The following is an 18,320-nucleotide window of genomic DNA, read 5'->3' on the forward strand; positions in this document are numbered from 1 at the left end:
CACCCTGTAGTTTGTTCTCACAGGTTGTGATACCCCAGGGAAGAGATGCTCATTTCTTCTGGAGGGAGCCAGTTCTTTAATTCTGAGTCTGCTGCCTTCTGCCTGTCCTAGGGCTTAGGGCTACAGGTCTAAGGACAAGATGTAGCCACTTAGAAGCATCCTTTGACAATCTTCCTAAGGATTTTGTCATAGTCTGGGCCATGTAATCATTGCTTGTCCCATCAAGAGGACAGGCCCATAGTGCATGGGATGTGGCCATCGTAAACTGGCCTTGTATGATATCATAAGCTTACACATGTATTCCTGTCGCTGTAGGAGATCATCCTGAAGAGAGCAGCTGACATTGCTGAGGCGTTGTACAGCGTTCCCCGCAATCACAACCAGATCCCCACCTTGGGCAACACTCCAGCACACACTGGCATGATGGGTGTGAACTCCTTCAGCAGCCAGCTAGCCGTTAATGTGTCAGAGACCTCACAAGCCAATGACCAAGGTAGGCCACTGTGCCAGGTGGACCCTTCCCTGGCCCCCTCCCCAGGGTGGGTTGTGGCCATAGTTACAGGTGGAGGTGCTGGAGCCAAGCTGGGGAGTGCTGGTCACATTCCATGCCCTTAGGCATGGCTGGTTCCTTCTTGCAGGGAAGACCTTGCTGCACATCTTCCAGCTGTACTGGGGAGAGAACACTCAGAGAACCCAGTCCTAGTGACAGTAGCTCCATCGGCTGCCACTCAGCTCCCTGGCATTGCTAGAAGTGTCCCTTAGCTTATTTGTAAGTGACTGTGTTCTTTGACAAGAATGGGCAGAGCCAAAGGGCAGCTGTAATACAGGAAGCCAGGGGAGCCTTCTTGGATGTGTCATGGGTTGTATTTGGGTTCCCTTTCTGGTCTGAATCCATGGAGAAAGCCATCCATTCCCCCCATGGTGTACCTTATCCCACAGAACAGTGACCAGAGCTGTTGAAGTCACAATTTGGTGTTCTTTGAGCAGGTTCTTTGAGCCCAGTTTAGTTCACATTCTCTATAAAAATGACTCAGGCAGCCATCTCAGAGCCCCCCCCCCCATTCTGCTGGCTCCCAGTTATCCACACTATGCAGCAGGCAAGAAGCTATGGCGCCCACCCCACCCCTGCTCACAGAGACAGAAACTGTGAGAATGAAGAACCCCCCCCCCCAACCAAACAGTCTTTCCAGGGAAGTTACGGCCACAAACAAGCTCTCTTTGTCAGCCATGGCATTTGAAGGTCTGTTGAGGCTGAAAGTTCAGAGAGAGTGGGGTAGCAGGTCAGGAATCCAAGCTGTTGATAATTGCTTCTAAAGCAGTGTGTAGAAACAGCTGAAGGTTAGATCGAAGCATGCTTTGGCTGGCCGTCGAAGCCAACAAGAGATGGAACAGGTCTTACTAGTGGTAGGGTTGTCGTGATAAGATTATCCAAGCTGGCTAGAATCACCAGGGCTAGAGGAAACATAAAGTCGATTTAAAATGTTGGATATATGATATAGATTCTCGGGGAAACCCCCCCCAAGTGTCTGTCACTGATAATAATGTTATTTTTGGCCGGGGGGGGGGGGGAATTTTAACAGTCGGCTACAGTCGCAATACAAGCAGCGTGTCCCCGCGAGGCTACGTCCCCAGCAGTACTCCCCAGCAGTCCAATTACAACACAGTCAGCACTAGCATGAATGGATATGGAAGTGGCGCCATGGCCAATCTAGGGGTCCCTGGCTCGCCTGGATTTCTTAATGGCTCCTCCGCTAACTCTCCCTACGGCAGTAAGTGTCTGTTTTTGTCACACGTCATCACACAGATTCATATTCACTACAAAGTCGAGTGTGTGTATTGCTTGGATGTTCTGTGATGTGAGCTACTGGATAAAAGGAAGGGTGGCCCCAGAGGCTGGGCGTCCAAACGACAACTACAAATTGACCTAATTCAGCCCTCCCCCACAACGCCATCTCATTGGCCACCAAAATAAAATCTGAACCACACGGGGCTGCTCAATTGGAAGAGAAAGCCCGGCCCCCAAAGCGTTTGCCTGTTATCCAGAGTGGCCGAGCCGAAGCATGTCGTGTCTTGTTTTGTGGCCCCTCCCCGTGCGAGGCGAGGCCCTCAGAGCTCTCGCCGTGGTGCTGTGCCACGGCCCGCGCGTGCTGACCATGTTTGCTTTGTTGCAGTAGTGCCGTCCAGCCCCACCATGGCAGCCTCTTCGGTCACCCTCCCTTCAAACTGTAGCAGCACACACGGCATTTTCTCATTCTCACCTGCCAATGTCATCTCCGCAGTGAAACAGAAGAGCGCTTTTGCGCCCGTGGTCCGGCCCCAAGCCTCACCTCCTCCTTCCTGCACCAGCGCCAACGGGAACGGACTGCAAGGTGAGGGCGGTGTGGGTGGGTGCTCAGGCCCATGGCCCCTTTCGAAACCCCTTGCATGCCTGTGGCATTGCATGTGCTTCACTGGTCTGCACCTTCCTTCCTGCCCCACAGCCTGGTCCTTGAGCAGTATGATTCTGCCTCTAGGTTTTGTCCAGCCCATTCTTCCAATGCATTGACCTTGAATCAGTACTTCCATGCCCCAAGGGCTGGAACCTCACTTGAGGGGAAAAGAGACTACAACCCGAGCAGAGCCCCACTCAGCAGAGTCCCCAGGCCCGGCCCTTCTCCATGCGGGGCATGACCCTGTTCTTAGTGCCAAGCTTTCAGCCTCCTTATTAAAGGGACAGCAGAAACAGTCTCAGAAACGGATGGCAGGTCATTGTGCCATCTTGGGAGCCCATCCCAGACTGTGCCTGCTCCCCTTTGCCACGAGGCAGAGCCGCTATTAACAACCTTACCTTCAGGACAGTAAGTCTACATGGCTTTGTTCTCTCTTGGAAAGGACTGAGCATCCCATCCAGGGCATTGTGTGTACTATTGGTGGGTGGCAAGGCTGTCTGTATGTGGGAGTAAGTGCTCTCTCTCAGTTCAGACAGGGAAGGGTTGACCCAGGGGCATGAGAGCTACCACTTAGACACAGCTGTCCACAGCTGGAACGATATGGAGCAGGCACCAAGTACCCTTCCCAGCACTGAGGGCAGCTCACGCTGCATGTGACTTACAATGAGTGTGGTGGTGAGGCCAGACGGGTGCCCCTAGGCCTTTGGGCTCACACGTGACTCCCTGTGATGCACGGGGCCACACTTACTTGAAGTAAGTGGCCATCACCTGGCCTCTTTCAGACACCACTTTGGGTATGTGCTCCACTGGGTGAAAGTCAAACCCATTCTCCTTTAAACACATGAACCCATTCAACCAGTATTTACCGAGTGCCTACTATGTGCCAGGCTCTCTGCTGGGTGCCGAGGACGCAACCGTGGAGAAGACAAACTGGCCCTTTTGTGAAGTCGGTGGTATATTCCACTTTGATGAACTAATGCTCAAAAAAGGAACTGGAAAGGTATCAATGATTTGAACTCATTGTCTTCACAAACACCTGTCAGTTCTGACGGGAAGCCCAGGCCCCAGGTGTCGCCAGCCGGCCTCAGAGCTGGCCTTGGGCACCAGGCCAGCGCTGCTTAGCAGGCAGGCAGTGAGGGGAGGTGTCTGTGGACATGCCCCAGCATCGAGGCCGACTAGGTGATACCACACAAGCAGTGTGTACACAGGGGCCTGCCAAACCATAAAGTTGTAACGGTGAGTCGGAGATAAATTAATATCGTTGAAATTAATGGACTGAGAAATTGAAGCTCACATCACTACATGAACAAATGTATTAATATGTTATACATAAATTAATGAGAACAGTCATTCTGACAAAAATTAAACAACACCAGAGTTAAAAGATTTTAAATTACATTCGGACCAGGAGTTCACTCCAGAGCTGGCTGCACTTGGCGCTTCAGTGCTAAGCTTCTCTTTTTCTCTGAAGAGAAAACAAGCACCCTGAGGTGGTGTGCTGCCTCTACCACTCCATGGCCTCGAGATTCCGGAGCAGCTGGGCCCTGTGTGGCTTTGATCTGAGAGCCTGACTCACCCTTACGCTACAGAGCTGCTAGTAGGAGGTCAGAGCCTGGGCCCAAAGGCAGAGGGGGAAACTGAGTCAAGTCTCCATTTCACTTAGGAAAAGCAAGCCTTCAAGTACAGCCAGGCTGGTTCCTGCCTTTCCAGAGAGTAGGCTTCCCTTTGCTTTGACAAAATGTGGAGACATTTATGTGAAGCAGAGAAGGCCTTTACAGAGGGCTGCAGCGCCAGACAGGCCTGCGGGATTCCTGCAACCACTGTGCCCTCACCCTAAGAAGTAGACTTACCAACACACCACTGCCACCAGCAGAGCTGACTATAGCAGAGAGTTGAGAGAGTCTGGCCTCCCTGTGAATCCCAGCACAGGAAGAGTGAGCTGGGCCCACTTGAGGGTGCGCGTGGGGTGGTCGCATTAACTGCTGTCTCTTCTCTTTTGCAGCTATGTCTGGGCTGGTAGTCCCGCCCATGTGAGGGACTCTGTTTACCTTCACAGCACCCAGCATCCAAGGACGGACTTCAGGGGACATGTGTAGTGTGTTAAGACATGCTGATGGAAACAATATCTTCAAAACTAAAAATCAGCAACAGTTGAATGCTACAAAAGACATTTAAAGATTTTATTTAAACTGTTAAGAATCAACACGCAAACAAGCCCACTCTCCTTCATGAACAATTCCATTTTATTGACTGAACTTTTCTCATATCTTCACATTTCTCAGTCCTGAAGATTAAGGAAAACAAAGCGACGCCTATTTTGTATAAAGTTTCTGATTCCGTCTTGGCTGTCTAGTGCGTGCTATCTGTGTGGGGAGAAGCTTCGTGAATATGCACCGTTTGGATGCCCATACACACCGAGGAAGAAAGCCTCGAAACATTTTTCTGTACTCATATTTAGATTCACAATGGTTGTGTATCTCTATAATGTGAAATATTTTTTTGTGGTGAAAAAAAGGGGGCCAAGGAGGTATGAGCCATTAACTGGAACAGAGGAGGATATGACTAGGTGAATTTGGGGTGGCAGGGAGGGAGGGAGGGTTTATCATTGCTTAACTTCATCTTAATGAAATGAAACTTTGTAACTTATTGTAGTTAGAAATTGTAACTTTGATATCGAATCTCTTGCCTTCAACAAGCACACTGACAGAGAAAAAAAAATATGCTACTGTCTGTTGGTTCCAATATTCTCCCACCTAGAGCTTCCTGTTAAAGCAAGTGCGATCAGCAACATTTTTTCAACTTTCGCGCACTGTAAACCTATTGCATTCTTAGGCTACTGTGAGGTCTATGTTTCTTGTACCTGAAATTGTCCTTTTGACTTCTAGACCCTTCTTCCCCGATGTGTTTTGTATGTGGTTATAAAATTGTAGACTTTTGTGATTTTGCCAAAGTTGTAGCTAAATATTTATACACTTGTCTTGAATTTTTTTCAGATCCACTTAAAATATTTAGAAAAACGAGTTTTATTCCTTATTTGTCTTATAGGGGATAAAATGCTCTTTCATGCGACACTTCCTTTCCCATGAACACTTGCAGTTGCTAAGGGACTTTATTTTGTAACATATCAATTATAAATATTGTATTTATCTTTGAAATTTTGTACATTGCTTTCCCTGCCTTCTTTTTTCACGTCTGTATTGGTGTTTGATCCTGCCCAGCGTTATCGCACAGGGAAAGAGCAGACACCAAGAACTGTCTCTTTGATCTGTTCTGTTGAAATGAACCAATGTCCTTACATTTCATTTGTACCTAAACCATTTGCTATTGTTTAGACTTTCCATCCCCCTCCCCTTTTTTTATGTTGAGGAAAAGTCAAATTCATTGTTTATTTTTATATTATTTTAAGTTATCTGAACAAATACTTTTGAAAAGGAAAGTTCGTTGTATAGTCAAAAGAAAACGGTGTCAGCGGCCGTGACAAATTCTAGTAGGTTCTGTGCATGTGGAATGGCCGTGAAGGGGCCACACCGTCTGGGCTGTGTCCTTATTTTATTTTTAATTTTTATTTTTTTCGTAGAATGTAAAAAAAAAAAAAGTCATTTTAGCTGCCACCTATGACTTTGCCACATATCTGAACTGTGTTTACTGGAAAAATTCAGAGGCCTAAAGTTTAAAATAAAATTTACTTCCGACATTTTAATTACAAATGTTTGCCACATTAACTTCTCTGATGCCTTAAAAGTGGACTTCTTTGAAGAACTTCTGTGCTATTTTATCACAGGCTCATACCACAATTATTAATATCTGGAGATAGATGATGAACACACACACACACACACACACACACACACACACACACACATCCCAAAAGCACAAACCTCCAGTCTGCCAGTCACTTCTTCCTGGGTCTGTCTGCTGCTTTCTGCCCTCTTAAGCTCACCTTGGAGTTAGAGAGGTATCGGGGGACACTGCTGGTTAGTACGTTTTTATTTTAAACAGGACCTTTTTGAGGTCAGATCCAACAGCACCGTCTGTAATTTTTTAACTGGAAAGACCTCCTTCAGACACTCTGCCTCTTAGTGCCAAACCCACCGTGAGACCAAGAGTCAGGACTCTTCCTCCACACTCATTGCTCTTGCAGACAGTGCATGCTTTGCAAACAGCAGCAGAAGTCACATTTCAAACAAAAAGGAGGGGATTTTCAAAACTAGACACACATCTTCACAAAGAGACGACACAGAGCTTAGAAAGTGTTCATTCAAGGGACTCAATAAGAGAAACAGAATGTCCCCAAGGGTCAGTGGGCCACACTCTGGCTTTGTGGCTGCTGACAGGGCTTAGCTACATGAACAGCCTGAGAAGTCACTTTGGAACTAAATTGCCTCGATTTATTTTGTGTAAGTAAGGGTTTGACCTAAAAAGAGCTCACGTGCACATTAGCAAGTGTCCTCATTGCCCGCACCTGGTTTGTGTTTTAGATCTAGTCAACGCCCTCATTGCTTCATTGTGTCAAAAACCGAGAGCTTCACTAAATGGTAGATTTTGCTGTCAGAGACCCTACAATAAGATTGTTTTATCTGTACATTTTTTCAGATATTTAACTGTATAAAATGTTCATTTTACACAATATTTAATTAAAGTATTTCTTGTCTGTGAATTTCACTTTTGGTAATTTTATCTGTTTTGACTATTAAAATGACTGACAAATGAATTGGGGGTTTCATTTCCACATCCTGGGCTCTAGAGTTGGGGCTCACCGAGATCTAAATGGTTTCAAAGAACCTTCTAGAATTGCCAACCCTCAGGAAGCATAGTCCCTGAAGTGGTTGTGGTAACACAGGTTTCACCAGAAGACTTGGTGCCCACACGCTTGGGCCTGAACTGTTTCTGTCACAACCACCTAGATCACAGCAGCACCGGGGTGCCCTGTACATGGTCCTGAGTTTGGAGGAGGCTAGGTAATAACTTCCGAATTGGATGGCTGGATAATACTTGCTCTGGCTCTCCCAACATGCACTTGTCCCTACTCTCTGCATCCACATGTGCCTTTTGGCAAGAACCAGATGCGAGGGGTCTATTGGGGCAGAGAGATATGTGCAGACACAATGGCACATGGGTTGACAGGATGCTGGTATTGCTCTATGTGACGGGCACTAAGGTATCTTGCACTGGCCACTGGTGGCTACACTTGGATGGAGGTCAAGGATGGGGCTCCAGTGAAGTCAGCCATGAGCACAGGTTCTAATCTCCACAGCCCTTGCCTGTCTTCCTTACCTCGTTCTATTTAGCTCAGCACGTTCCATTTCCTCCTCAGTGGCAGGCAAGCTTTGCATGTTTTGGCTTGCAGTTCCGTCACACGTTCAGTAAGTGTGATCTAAATTAGTACTCACAAATGTCATCTTAATTACTTGTTCTGCTGAGCAAAACAGGAAACAATTATTCAAAACAGAAAGAAACTTGTGAATACCTTTCCCTCCTCCTGTCAGTGCTGAGCCTTTGTTGGCTGGCCTTAAAGAGACAGTAAAGAAAAAGGTTCCTATGGCACAAAGCCCACTTCAGGCCTTCCTAAGTCACCAGGGCCGAGGAGTGTGTTGCTCAAAGCCTCCCTCATCCCTCAGAGCCCAGGAACCCTGCTCTAGTCTTTGGAGCTAGTGTGATAGGGTCTGTTGACCTGGACAGAAAGAAGTTCAAAAGCTTTCGTTTCAAACCAGAAGCAAGAACCAATCCTCTCAAAAAAACGCATGCGGAGTATTGTCAGGTCTCTCTAAGGTCTTTCAGGCTTTTAAAGATTATTCAAAGCACTTGAAATGGGCTTCAATCTAATGCCTCATTTCATTGCATTAAACAGCCTAGTTAATAAAGAATCAATATATTCAAAGGGCAAGGTTATCTTTTGTCTATAAGGGGTGGTGTCGTGCTGAACCTTTTATAGTTCAAATGCTGAAAAAGACCTCATGAAATCCATACTCATCAAGTGGGTCAACGAGAGCAATAAAGAGGCCCCTGAAAGGAAAGAAAGGCCGCTCTGCTTTAAAACAACTCCAGGTCTTATCTCCCCTGTTCGGAGCACCCAAAGAAGTCCTCAGAAAATGTCAATTTCTCATCAAGACAAGAGGCCACGATGATCATCTTCTCAGAGAATACATACAATTAGGAGAATTCAGAGAGGCCTGGCGTTGATTCCTAGCTTATTCCGGCCCCACGAGCTTGGAGCGCCCTCCCCACAGATAAAAGGGGCTGTTGATAACTGAAGTGTCAATATGCCGAAGAGCGAGTTTTGAATGTGAGTCCTTGTGCTTTGAGCCCGCCTGGGCCGATCCCAGGCCCTGATAAGGACACAGCTGCCAGCAGACACCGAGGGCTGGCCCTCACAATTAATGCCATGAATAAATCACACAAAAGAGTTGAGATGCTTTATGCTGGGTGAGACAATCCCCTGTTTTACCCTTCAAGGATTCTTTTTATGTTGGAATAAGGTTGCTTTTAATGAAATTTAAACTCATCAGAGGAAATCAAAAACCTCCAATCAGATTACAAATTGATTTTTTGGTCATTTGTCATGTCCCAGCATAGAGCCGCAGGTTTCACAGGGAGCCAGTTGCTGATGTGGGCTGGGAGTAAGGGTGGACCAGCTCCCACCCTCAGTGGCTCTACACCCTATCCATGCCCTGGGGACAAACGGGAGGAGGAGCGTTCCTTAGTGGAACAGACGGAGACTGTGAATCCCATGTACATGATTCTGCTAGTCCCCACAAATCAAACCCCAAACCGGACCTGATACCAAGCAGTTCTGAACCATCTCTAAATAACCTTGGGGCAGGCAGGGGAGGCCATCTTTAGCAGGATTCAATGGCCCCTAAGTCTGGTTTGACAGTAAAGTTCCATGGATGGCCTACCTTTTCAAACCACCAATAGAGGTCTGTGGGTCAGTGGCTTACAGAACACCTTGTGGGTCACTCAGTGCTTCTAGAGTACTCTCTCTGTATGAGCCCTGAGCTCTATGTCCGGTGTGCAAAGCTCTAGGTTTGATTCCCAGCACCACAAAACAGATAAAGCAAGGTTAGGTGACTTACTGGGGAGGAAGGCTGTATGCCAAATGCAGTCTCTTTGGCCTCCAAATCCTTTGCCTTTTTCACTATATTACGTTTCCCACATCCTTAAGAATTAAACAGAGAAAGAATTTGAATGAGAAGGAGAAGGGAATCTTTCTAAGGTTTCTAAGGGATTTCTAAGAACCTCAACCAATTCATCCATCATGGAGGTTTCTATTGCATCCAGGCCATCTGATCAAACTCTAAGAGGAAACTAGCTGCTCTGTCCAGCACACATCAGAAGGTTTAAGAGAGTTACTACAGGGCACAATCAATGGTACACATCCTCACTCCCCATACTTGGGCTGGAGGCTCTTCTTCCCTGGAGCTTTGGTAGCATCTTCAGCATATGGGGTTTGGGGGAAGAAAGTTGGCTACATGATGCAGGTACGGAAGGTTGATGATGTCCAGGTCCACTGACACTGCACCAGGGGGACTGGACAGCCAGAGTTTAGCCTGGAAGCCACAACCAGAAAAGGATCAGTACAGATCGGCTTCTATTAGTGCTACGAGGTGATGGAATGAAAAAGAAAAGTGGGAGCCATTGGGGTTGGTTGTAGAGTTAGAATGAGTTCCAACAGAGCTGACTGTGTTGAAAGCACAAGAAATAAAGGATGTCAAGGGGCCTTGATGTCTCTCTGCCCTATTAGACCACTCTCCCTCACAAGGCTGAACTGATGGTGGGTCTTGAACCATGAGTCATGACTGTAGCTCACTCATCATTAGGCTTGCCTTCTGGTGTGTGCTGGACAGAGCAGCTAGACAAGGCTGAGCACCAGAAAAGGCTGGGCTAGAAACATGGGTCTCCTCTTGTGAAGAACAAGTTCTTTTCTGACTGACACATGGCCACTGGCAGAGCACAGGACCTGAATGGAGGTGCAGCTTCCCATAGAGACAGAAAAGACATAACCAAAGGTTTTATCTTTAATCCATAGCCAGCATTTGTGAGTCAGTAGGACTCATGGACCACCTTTGTGAAAGGGCAACTTCCCCATCAATTCACAAGGGAAGGACAGGTGATCAGAAGCCAACCCCACACCAGTGTGTATGAGGATGCCACAAGGAAACCTGCTACTTTAGAAGCTACTGAAAACTTAAAGAAAGGGACCCCACCTCCCAACCTTCCTGAGAAGAAGCAGAAAGGGCTTAAAGTGGACAAAAACATAAAATTAGGGAAGAATTATTGTAGAAACAATTCAAAGCCTGACTGAGCAAAGAGGAAACCTTGTTCATTATTAGCCGTCATGGATATGGACTTCACTGAGTGTCTGGGGCAGACATCTAGTCTTCAGACACCCACATGTCTATACATTATTAAATGGGCAGGTTTACACATTCGGAGTGTAGCTGTCAATAAGAGTTCTTGTAAGGCAAAAAGAAAAAAAGTGCTTAAACTATGTTCAACCTCGCTTAAAAGATATTACATGCATCCCATGTAATACAGCTGAAAACAGGATCAGTAATTAATGTCTTATCCAGTCATGTAATAGAACATTATAGGTTCTATTAAGTTACAAAGATCATGTCCTGAATTATGTTTCACGGAATAGTAAATACCAATGACATAAAATTATGTATGTGGATAATACTTTGAACATAACATAATTTCAACCTGTAAATTTCTAGAGAGACGTCTAGAAGAACTCAAACACATTAAAATGATAAGCTGAATTTTTTTCAGTATTAAACCAGGAAAATCTCTTCTCTTCAAAATGGGTGTTCACTGCTCCTGGTGGAGGAATGGGTGTTCACTCTAGGTCTCAGAATGGAACCCTTACAATCTCTCTGAACATCAACTGGATGTTGTCCGGGGACCCAAGTACTCATAGCCTTTTGATTAATTCCATTCCTAGGAATCAATTCCAAGGAAATAATCAGAGACTGGAGAAGACTCTAAGTGCACGAACCTTTCCCAATGCCATATTTATTAAAAATTGGAAAGCACCCAAATGGCTGAAAACAGGATGAGTAATATAGAGTCATATAGTGGGATGAATTCTATTAAGCTATTAAGATCATGTTTTGAAGTATATTGCACAAAATGATAAACACTAATGGCATAAGTTATGTAAGTATATGATACCTTGAATGTAACATGATCTAGTCTATACATTTCTAGAGAAGGCCAGAAGAACACATCCACACACTAAAAAATACTTCTCAGAATTACATTAAAATTCCCTTTTGTTATCTATGAGAGGCAAAACGTTTATATACTATAACTTCATTTTTCATTTAATCTTAGCCCTAAGCCCAAAAAGTTATAATGTCTATATTTTCCAAATTTTCTACAAAATGGACGAGCAAGTTGTATCCTAGAGAACGTTTCTCTTGGTGTCCAAAGTGAAAGTACTCTTCCTAGGTAGCCAATGAAGACCCCATTCCCTCCCGATGGCTCCCCAGTTTGTGCACCCTGGCTGCAATGCCTCAGAAAAAGTGAGACCCCAAACTGTGCAGTGGCTCTCACGACCTGCTGGCAAGACAAAGAAATCCTTAGAGTGGATGGCTCTAAGTGTTTGAGACATTTTTTTTCAATGTGCTGCCTTTTCTTTATTGGTTGTTTGATATTATTTTGTTAGATCTATCTATCATCTATCTGTCCATCTATCTATCAGCTACCTGTTTATTTATTTTTTCATGTCTATTATGTTTTGTCTATTACCACGTGTGTGCCTGGTGCCTCTGGAGGGCAGTGAATTCCCCGAGACTAAAATTACAGATGGTTTTGAGTCATCATGCAGGTGCTTGGAACCCGACTCAGGTCCTCTGCAACAGCAGACAGATTGGCAAGCTGTCTCTCCAGCCTCATGTTTTAGCCTTGAATACAGTTAAAGGAGAGCTAAACGAATTCAAAGTGTCCTGTAATCACAGGTGGGTCTTTAGCACTGTAGCCATGGCAACCCTCATGTTCACTTGCAGACGCCATGTAACCCCTCTACAATCACAGATGGTTTCTTTGAAGAAGTGGATGGGCAGATCCTAAAAGTCACCATACCAATCTCCCACCAGACAGGGAACAGTTAAGACAATCTTGGACAAGAAAGAAAAGTGAAGCTCCCTTTCCTACTTTCTCATTTCAAAGCATCCTACAAAGGAAAATCAGTCAAGATAGCAAGCTGCTTGCGGAAGACGCCTGTTGCCCAATAGGATTGAACTGGGAGAAGATGTGCAAAGTCTCAAGAAGCATATGAAAGATGCTCACGTTAACATCAGCAGAGAAATGCCAGTCAAACTAGAAAGAGTCACCACTTACAGACAACAGAACCTGCTACAGCCGGGCAGTCAGGCAATGGCAGTACTGGAGAAGGTATAGGGATGTGAGTCAGAACTCACTGTGAACAGTGCAGCCACCCTGGAAGACGTTCCAGCAGCTTCTTGCACGGCAAAGCATAGAACTAACCATTTAAGCCAGTATTTCTAGCTCCAGCCCAGACCCAAGAGACGTGAAAAGTGCATGCTTGCCTGAAAGCTCCCCCACAACTGCAATGCACACATCAGCCAATAAACAGCTGTATCGACACAATAAGATAGTATTCAGCCATGAAAAGAAACACATGCTAAAACTTGCCGCAACACAGAGGAATCATAGAACATGTTAAGAGAAAGAAGCCAGTGACCATATTTGCCAACCTTTCTATTGCTATGTCATGTCCAGAGTAGACAAGTCTACATGGTAAAGGTTCAATGCAGTTATTTTGCCTATGAGTGCAAGGAACAGAGAATTTTAGCAAAAGGCTCCTGAGTTGTTTTTTTTAATTGATGGAGATATTTCAAAATTGTCTATGTGTTACATAGCATTCGGTCATATTCCTGAAATGTGTGAGTCGCCCCATGTGAATTATTTCAATAAAGCTGTTATAAAAATAATAAAAAGTTCCTGACCCAGTGGCACAGGCCTGTCATCCCAACTAATTGGGAGGACGGAGCAGGAGAATTAGAGCAAATTCAAGGCCAGCTGGACAACTTAACAAGACCCTGTATCCAACTAGACAGAGTGATAAAAAAAAAAAAAAAAAAAAAGGAGGGCCAGACTGGAGATGTAGCTTGGTGGCAGAGCCTTTGCCTAACACAAGCCAGGCCCTAGGCTCAATTCCCAGTATCAGGGTTCAAGCTAGGGGAAGGGGAGATCTGAGGTTTTATCAAAATATAAAAAAGTGAACATTATTTTCATGATGACATACTTTGCTTCTCAGAGCACACAGTGTATTGGATTTCACTGTGACATGTATGTATATATTTGCTGTCCTGCAGTGCTCGACCTCTGCTCTCCACCCCCTGTCCCTCTGGCTGGCCCTCTTGCTCTCTCCACATAGTCCCTTCTGTTTCTGTCTGTTCCAGTACTCTTTTGCTACCCACTTCCTTTTGATGTCTGGCTCCTCCCACGTTGATACCACACTCGCAGAATGCATAGGTGTATGTTAACAAATATAAGTTCTGCACACGGGATGCTTTTCTGCTTATTTTGTGTCATTAACATAATGGCTTTTGGTTCCATTCGTTTCCCTGTGAATGTCTTAATTTCATTCTCCACAGCAGAATACAATTCCATTCTGTCTATGAACCATCGTCTATAGAGATTTGTCTGTGCATGGACCTGTAGGTTGCTTCCACGTCTCGGCGACTCTGAACGGTGGAGCAAGCGTGTGTGCAAGAATGTTTGTGGAGTGTTCACTTAACAGTCCTTCAGGATTGTACCAGGGAGTGGGGCAGTAGGTCATGTGGCAAGTCCTTCTTTTAATTGTGTAAGCACCGATTTCCATAGAGACTGAGGCATAGTTTCCACTCCCACCAAACGTGTTCTCTTCTTCCTTTGCATCATCACCAGCAGTTCCTTTTGTCTCCTGGCTGAAGTGAGTGGAATCCCACTGCTGTGTGATATTTATTTCTCTGATGGCTAATGGTGTGTCAATGGTTTTTTTTCCAAAGTATTTACTGGTTATATGTATTTCTTCCTTTGACAACTGTCTTTTCTATTAACTCAACTACTGATTGGATGTGTGTAATTTTAGAGTTACTCACAGGTTCTAGATGTGAATCTTTTCTCAGTTTATAGACTTCCTCCATTCTGTATGCTGTCTCTTCATGGTGCTGTTTGGTTTGCTTTGAGCATGCTTTTTAAATCCACACAATCCCATTTGGTCTTAGGGTCTTGGGTCATTAGGTCACACTCCTGGTCTTATGTCTTTGGTCTTAGGGTCATTTCCTGAGCTGTTGGAGTCCTTTCTAGAAAGTCTTCACCTGTATCTATGAAGAATTTCTTCTAGAAGCTTCTGAATTTCACATCTTACGTTTATGGTTTTTGATCCATTTGAGTTGATTTCGTGAGAGATGTAGATCTAGTTTCCTTCTGTCAACATGTGGGTAGCTTCTCAGCACCACTTGTGAATGGAACTTCCCCCCCTTTACTATATGATCATCTTTGTTAAATATTAGATAGCCATGGGTGCTTGAGTTTGTTTGTGGGCCCTGTATTAAGTTCCACTGGCCTATATGTCTGTCTTTGTGCCAACAGCATGCAGTTTTGTCGCTATGGTTGTCTCAGTCAGTGTTCTATTGCTGTGAAGAGACATCATGACCACAACTCTTTTTTGGTTGAAATTTAGTTTTATTTCTTAATAATGGTGTTATGTGTGTTTCATTCAACTGTTGAGACAGGTGTCTTCTTTTGAAGAAAGTCTTTCCAAGGGGTTTCTGTCTTAGTCAGGGTTTCTATTTCTGCACAAACATCATGATCAAGAAGCAAGTTGGGGAGGAAAGGGTTTATTCAGCTTACACTTCCACATTGCTGTTCATCACCAAAGGAAGTTGGGACTGGAACTCAAGCAGGTCAGGAAGCCGGAGCTGATGCAGAGACCATGGAGGGATATTACTGGATGGCTTGCTTCCCCTGACTTGCTCAGCTTGTTTTCTTATAAAACCCAAGAGTACCAGCCCAGGGATGGCACCACCCACAATGGGCCCTCTCACCCTTGATCACTAATTGAGAAAATGCCTTACAGCTGGATCTCATGGAGCCATTTCCTCAAAGGAGGCTCCCTTTTCTGTGATAACTCCAGATTGTGTCAAGTTGACACACAAAACCATCCAGTACAGTTTCCCTTTTTTCAAGGATGATTTATTTATTTATTTATTTATTTATCTTTAAAAACTTTTTTTGCACCTTCTCAGCCTCTTCCTCTTTTTTTTAATTAATCATTTTATTTGTTTACATTTCAAATGATATCCCCCTTCCTGGTTTCCCCTCCACAAATCCCAGTCCCATCTGCTCTCTCGTCCTTCCCCTTTGCCTCTATGAGGGTGCTCCTTCACCCACTCACCCACTCCTGCCTCACTGCTATAGCACAACCTGATAGATACGCTGAATCTTATGGAAGAGAGTGGGGAAGAGCCTCGAACACATTGGTATAGGGGAAATTTTCCTGAACAGAACACCAATGTCTCCATCTCTAAGATCAACAATTGACAAGTGGGACCTCATAAAATTTAAAAGCTTCTGTAAGGCAAAGGACACTGTCAGTAGGACAAAACGGCAATCTAGAAATTAGGAAAATATTTTTACTAACCCTACATCTGATAGAGGGCTAATATCCCAAATATACAAAGAACTCAAGAAGTTAGACTCCAGAGAACCAAATAACCCTATTAAAAATGGGGCACAGAGCTAAACAAAGAATTCCCAACTGAGGAGTCTCGAATGGCCAAGAAGCACCTAAGGAAATGTTCAACATCCATAGTCATCAGGGAAATGCAAATCAAGATGACCCACAACAACTCATAAAGCATTTGGTTGGGGCCTTGCATTTGGTTCAGAGATTTAGTCCATTATCAGCATGGTGGGAAACATGGCAAATGTAGACAGGCATGGGGCTGGGAAAGGAGCTGAGAGCTCTACATCCAGATACACAGGAGGAAGAAAGAGACTCTGGGCCTGGCTTGTGCTTCAGAAACCTCAAATCCCATCGCCAGTGATACACTTCCTCCAACAAGGCCACACTTCCTAATAGTGCAACTCCCTGGTGACCAAGCAGTCTACTCTGTGAGCTTAGGGGTTCACTCTTATGCAAACCAACACAATGGTCTGTAGTATAATTCAAAGTCAAGGGCTGTGATGTCTTCAATATTTCTCCTTCTGCTTAGGTTTGCTTCAAGGTCTTTTGTGTTTCATTTCAAATAATAAAAATGTTTTCTTCTTCTGTTATGAATATCACTTGAAGGGCTGGAGAGATGCCCCCATAGTTAAAAGCACTAACAGAGTGCTCTTCCAGAGGACCTGGGTTTGATTCCTAGCACTCACATGGTGGCTTACAATCATTTGCAACTCCAGTTCTAGGGGATCTGATGACCTCTTCTGGTCTCTGAGGGCACAAGGCACATACATGGTACACAGACACACACCCATACACATTAAATAAAAAAATAAAATAGAATGCCATTAGCTCTCTCTCTTTCTCCCCCCCATATGTTGTATATATCTATGTATATATCTTGTGTGTATGTGTGTGTGTGTGTATATATACATACATACATATATATATATATATATATATATATATATATATATATATATGATGTATATATCTTGTATGTATATATCTATATATCTTGTTGGTTTTTTTTTTTGAGACAGGGTTTCTCTGTGTAATCTTGTTCTGACTGTCCTGGCTGTCCTGGAACTTGCTCTATATACTAGCTGGCCTAAAACTCAGAGAGATCTGCCTGCTTTTGCCTCTCTAATGTTGGAATTAGAGTCATGTGCCATCACTGAGTGACAAGAATGCCATTAACTTACTTAATTTACTTTTATAAATTTCAATCTTGTGTGTGGGGGAGTGGGGCATATATGTGCATATATGCACAGGTGCCTGCAGAGGCAAGTGGCATAGGATACCCCCTGGACCTGGAGTTACAGGCAGTTGTGACCCACTTTTTAATTGTGTTATGTCTGCCTTGGTTCCATGTGACCTGTCACTAACTCATGAGCAAATTTCTATGTAACCTTTGTTCTTATGAAATACATCCATTTCTTTATTTATGATTTTGTTGTTGGCCTGGGGAAATGGCTCTGTTGGTAAAGTATTTGTCTTGCAAGTATAAGGACCTGAGCTTGATTCCCCGAGAACCCACATGAGAAAGACGGGTATAGTATCTGTAACCTGAGCACTGAGGAGGCAGAGACAGATCCCTGGGGCATTCTGGCCAGCCAGTCTAGCCGATCAGTGAGCTCCAGGGGCAGTGAGAAATCCTGTCTCCAAAAACAAAACAAAAACAAAAATAGCCTACAGCAAGCAAGTAAGGAAGATACCCACTGTCACTTTTGGACTTTGTATGCACACACATGCACACATGTACACACACACACACACACATACACACAAATAAATATACATATAGATATACATACACACATGTGAATATATACATATATACAATTTTTGTATATACATATATATATAAAGGAAACTTACACATATACAACATATATTGTGTGTATATATATACACATACACACATGTATATACATATACATGCATACATAGACACACACACATATATGTACAAGAAATTTTTGAAGTCAAACTCTTCTTGTCACACAAGGCTGAGTACACTTTATGAAGTCTGCAGAATTGCCAAATTTATAGGGATAAAAGTAGAGTGGGATTTCCAAGGATGAGGATGGGATGAAGGCCAATGCTTATTAGGGACAGAATTTGGAATAGACACAATGGTATAGAGTCCTGAGAATGGTTGCTCAGCAACACAAATGGACCAAATGCCATCAAGCCATACACTTTACAAGGGT

The 18,320-nt window shown here is 44.3% G+C and overlaps 1 protein-coding gene across 6 annotated transcripts in view; it reads left to right on the forward strand.

The window, feature by feature from the left end:
- The window catches only part of Ebf3 (EBF transcription factor 3), a 119,317-nt gene extending 112,177 nt beyond the window's left edge, over positions 1-7,140 (forward strand). For 2 of the 6 annotated variants that reach the window (XM_028780225.1, XM_028780226.1), the window contains exons 13-16: positions 316-493; positions 1,581-1,769; positions 2,172-2,369; positions 4,432-7,140. In XM_028780225.1, the coding sequence (XP_028636058.1) occupies positions 316-493; positions 1,581-1,769; positions 2,172-2,369; positions 4,432-4,463 (597 nt within the window). In that variant the 3' untranslated portion in view covers positions 4,464-7,140. The remainder of the gene's footprint in view (positions 1-315; positions 494-1,580; positions 1,770-2,171; positions 2,370-4,431) is intronic. The other 4 variants (XM_028780230.1, XM_028780231.1, XM_028780229.1 and 1 more) reach the window with 3 other exon arrangements.
- Positions 7,141-18,320: the final 11,180 nt, after the last annotated feature.

The sequence above is a fragment of the Grammomys surdaster genome, unplaced genomic scaffold (assembly GCF_004785775.1).
Source record: "Grammomys surdaster isolate TR1022 unplaced genomic scaffold, NIH_TR_1.0 366, whole genome shotgun sequence".
Taxonomy (NCBI): Eukaryota; Metazoa; Chordata; class Mammalia; order Rodentia; family Muridae; genus Grammomys; species Grammomys surdaster.